General features: G+C 56.4%; 1 protein-coding gene across 2 annotated transcripts in view; it reads right to left on the bottom strand.

The window, feature by feature from the left end:
* RBM47 (RNA binding motif protein 47) overlaps nt 1–4,030 on the bottom strand; it is a 77,986-nt gene that overhangs the window by 8,495 nt on the left and 65,461 nt on the right. The window contains exons 4-5 of one of the 2 annotated variants that reach the window (XM_006169222.3): nt 2,853–4,006; nt 1,959–2,162 (exon numbers count right to left, since the gene is read on the bottom strand). In XM_006169222.3, coding sequence (XP_006169284.1) covers nt 1,959–2,162; nt 2,853–3,975 — 1,327 coding nt within the window. In that variant the 5' untranslated portion in view covers nt 3,976–4,006. Of the gene's footprint in view, nt 1–1,958; nt 2,166–2,852; nt 4,007–4,030 lie in introns of both variants that reach the window. The other variant, XM_006169212.3, reaches the window with a different exon arrangement.

Raw genomic sequence — 4,030 nt, 5'->3', positions numbered from 1 at the left:
GCCATGCCGCAATCCCTTCTCCTCCATTCTCCTCTCAGGATCTTGGGCATGCACGCACATGCGCCCGGCGTGAGTTTAAGCCCCCGGGTCCAGGACTTTAATCACGCTTGAGTACATGGGAGTCCAGCAACATAGCCATTATGCTAACTGCTGGTCACTAAAACTTTATTTATCTTTTTAAAGAATTATTTTAACTTTATTAATTTTAATTATTATTAGTCATTTCCAGTTTGATCAGACAGCAAGAGAAGGGAAAAGGACTCAGACTGCGGTGAGGTATATGGGAGTCCAGGGCCTTTAACCACCATGCCACCTGCCAGTCCCTATACCGAAAACTGCCTTTCGAACCATACCTCCCTTGGGTCCTGTGCCCAGAAACTTCACCCCTGCCCTGCTGCCTCTCCTAAAACCCAAGGTTTTAATTCAGTGGATATTCACATACAGGCCAGGGTGAGGGGGCCCAGGGAAGGTTATGAGTTTCAGTTACACGGGGCTGAGCTTAGACGCTCTGGGCTGTTTCTGGCCACCAGCCCACAGGAATTTCGACCTTGGGTGCCAAGGCATGACCTTACACGCCTGCAGATTGGTTAACACTCCTTTTCTCTGGTTAAACCTTAAGCCACCGTAACTTTGCCAACGGGAGTGCCTTTCTGAACAAGTAGAGGGATTGCCCCGTGACCGGGTGTAACTGGGCACCTGTGTGGTGTGTGTTATCATCCAGTCTGTGCTAAACTCGCACGATGGAGCTGACGTTCTCTGCAGGCGAGCCTCAGGAGCTCTGTTTCCCAAACATTGGCAAACCGGTCTGTGGGGCTGGGGAATGAAAGCAAAGGCCAAGACCCTCCCCTAGAATTCTCCGAGTGTCTCTACCATCCACCCACTGATCCAGTAAGAGGACATGTGTGCTAGAATGTAGAATCCGGGGAATCAGAAGCTATTTAAACGTCTACCGCTGTTGGGGCCGCCGGCAGGTGGTACAGTGCTTAAGGGCGCTGGACTCCCAAATGGCTGATGACAGTTTGAGTCCTGAACCTGGTGGTTTGCGTTCTCACTTTCTCTCTCTCTCCCCCTAACCCTTTCTGGTCAAATTAAAATAACTAAATAAATAAATAAATTAATTAATTAAAACTAAATAAAAAAAATTCTTATTAAAAAAAAAAACATAAAAAACAACTTTGGGACCAGCAGGTAGCATGGTGGTTAAGGGTGCTGGACTCCTACATGGCCAACTGCGGTTCAAGTCCTGGACCTGGTAGCTCGCTTTCTCTCTCTTTCTATTCCTCGCTGGTCAAATTAAAATAAATAAATAAATGGATAAAGTTCAATAAAACAATTCTCTAAAAACAAACAAAACCTCTGTTTTGTCTCCAAGTATCCTCATTCGCTCAGTCCATGAGAAGGGACAGTGCTGGCTCCTGACAGGGGATTTTCTACTCTCCCCAAAACTCAAGAACCAGTAATGAGCTGCACCTGCCTCCTTCTGCTGTCTGGGGTAGAAACAGGCCCGAGTAAGGAAAAGATGGGTTTTAGCTGATAAAAGGTAAGGAGGAGAGGGCCAGCAGGTGGGCTGGGAGTTATGGTGTTGGACTCCTGCATAGCTGACCCTGGTTCGAGCCCTGGGCCTGGTGGCTTCCAAATCATATTGGGCATGTATGTGCATGTGCCCAAAATCCCGAGAGAAGGGATTGCGGCATGTCCATTCCCCAAGGGATCATTTCTCACTTTCCCCCTCTCTCTCTCTGTGACGAGTGCAATTGCCCTACAGCAAAAATCTCAAAAATACATAAATAAAAAAGAAGGTCCAGGGAGACAGTGGTTTCGCCCAGTCTCTGGCAGCCTGTGAGGAAGGGGAACCATGTGCAGGTGTAAGGGGAGCAGAGGAAGGCCTGGGCTCACCTGAGAGACAGGGCTGAGGGGTGGGCTGGTGGGTGCGTTCACACCCCGGGTTATATACTGACCTGTACCCGGTTTAATGGCGACCGGGTTGACGGTGGAGATTTCCAGGTTCGGCACCAGCTCGTAACCCTTCTCTTGCTGCTTTCCCTTCCCTTCATGGTATCGGCTGTATATGCCGCGGCCGGCGGAGTAGCCCCCGAGGTAGGAGCCCCGGGGCCCCGGGGCCCTGTTGCCAGCGGAGCCTCGCCCTCGGCCTCGTATGCTGCCTGCTTGTGATACAACACAAAACATGATGAGCGACCCACAGTGAACGGTGGCAGGGAGGGGACCCCGGCCCAGGTGCCCGCTGAGCGGCTGCCCTGAGACTAAGTTACACGGGCTCTTTCATGGGTGGGTAAAGATGCTTCGAACGTTCTATTTCCACCTTGGGGGAACCCACAGGGTCTGTTTCAAGGACTGTAACTGCAACTTCAGTAAAGGAAAACATTCGACTAGAAAAAAAAAAAGGGAGATCTGGAAGGGGACCTGCTAGTTCAGCTTCCTCCTTTCATGCGTGAGAAAACAGGCAGAGCATTTCAAGTGACCCACGAAAGCCACAGACCCAGCCGTCGGGAGAGCGAGCCCCAGACCTTGCCTACCCTCCTTCCCCGGGTAACAACGCCCCCTCCAGCACCTGCAGACCCAGCTGAGTTCTTGCAGGCAAAGATCAGCAGACTAGCCATAACCAGGGTAGGCCCTGGGGAGGCAGAACCCAAGAGCCTGCATGCCCCTGACTTCACCCCTGCCCCCAGCACGGTCTGCATTTGTCTCAACGCTACAGCAGTGGCTGCAGCAAAACAGAGCTCAGAATGCAAACCTGCACCGGGGCGCTCAAAATGCAAACCCCCACTGGCTCGGTCCCCGAGGGCGGTGATCTGAGACCCCCTGCCCCTCCCAGGAGCACAGCCCCCACAAACCTTTCACAAAGTAGTCCCTGTTGGGCCCGATGAGAGCGTTGTAGGGGTAGCCGTAGTAGGCCAGCGTGTAGGGGTCGCAGGAGTACACGTAGCTGGGCTGGGGTGCCGCCGCCTCGGCGCCGCCGCCCTTGGCTGCCTTCTGGTAGCGGGAGTATTGCTCCTTGTCCACGGGCTTGGCCAGCGTGACCTCCAGGCACGAGCCCTCCAGCTCGGTGCCGTTGAGGTTGTTCATGGCGAGCACGGCGTCCTCGCGGCTGGCGAAGTGCACGAAGGCGTAGTCGCGGATCTTCTTGACGCGCTCCACGCAGCCCGGGTTGAACTGGCCGAAGCTCTTCTTGATGGTGTCCTCGGTGGTCTCGATCATGAGGTTGCGCACGTAGAGGATCTTCACCGTCTCCATGACGTCCTCGTCCACGTCGATCTCGGGCTCGGCCCAGTCCACGGCGATCTGGTGGCCCCAGAGCTGGATGCGGCCGGGCATGAGCTTGCGGCGCGCCATGGCGGCCGCGCGGTGGCTCTCGTACTCCACGAAGGCGAAGCCGCGGTTCTTCATCTTGTCGGCCGCGCTGGCGTACACGATCACATCCAGCACGCCCTCGGTGACCTTGGCCACCTCCTCCAGGATCTCCTCGCGCTTCTTCATCTTGGGGATGCCGCCGATGAACAGGCGGCAGTTGTCCACGCTGCAGCAGACGCCGAGCAGGCGGCCCGGGCGGATCTCGTAGTTGTTGAGCTCGCGGACGGCGCGCTTGGCCTCGTGCTTGTGGCAGTACATGACGAAGGCGTAGCCGCGGTTCTTGCCGTCGAAGTCCATCATGAGGCGCAGCTCGTAGATGCGGCCCATGGTCTCGAACACGGGCACCAGCTCGTCCTCGTACACGTCGCGCGGGATCTTGCCCACGAAGACCTCGCAGCCGCGCTGCGGGTGCGGGCCCTCCCAGCCGGGCGGCGGGCCGCCGTACTTGCGCTGGCCGTTCTCCTGCACCATGCTGTAGCCCGTGCGCTCCATGAGCGCCAGCAGCGCCGCCTCGTTGGGCGCGCCGGCCACGCCCTCGGGCACCTTGGCGGAGGCCGCAGAGGCCGGGTCGCTGCTCATGGCTGCGGCGGAGTCCTCGGCGGTCATGACGTCACGGGCATCCACGGCTGCAGGGGACCTGCGGGGACAGAGGGAGCGTGAG

This window comes from Tupaia chinensis, unplaced genomic scaffold, assembly GCF_000334495.1.
Source record: "Tupaia chinensis unplaced genomic scaffold, TupChi_1.0 Scaffold146907_1, whole genome shotgun sequence".
In the NCBI taxonomy this organism is placed as follows: Eukaryota; Metazoa; Chordata; class Mammalia; order Scandentia; family Tupaiidae; genus Tupaia; species Tupaia belangeri.
This window is presented reverse-complemented; position numbering and strand designations above follow the sequence as displayed.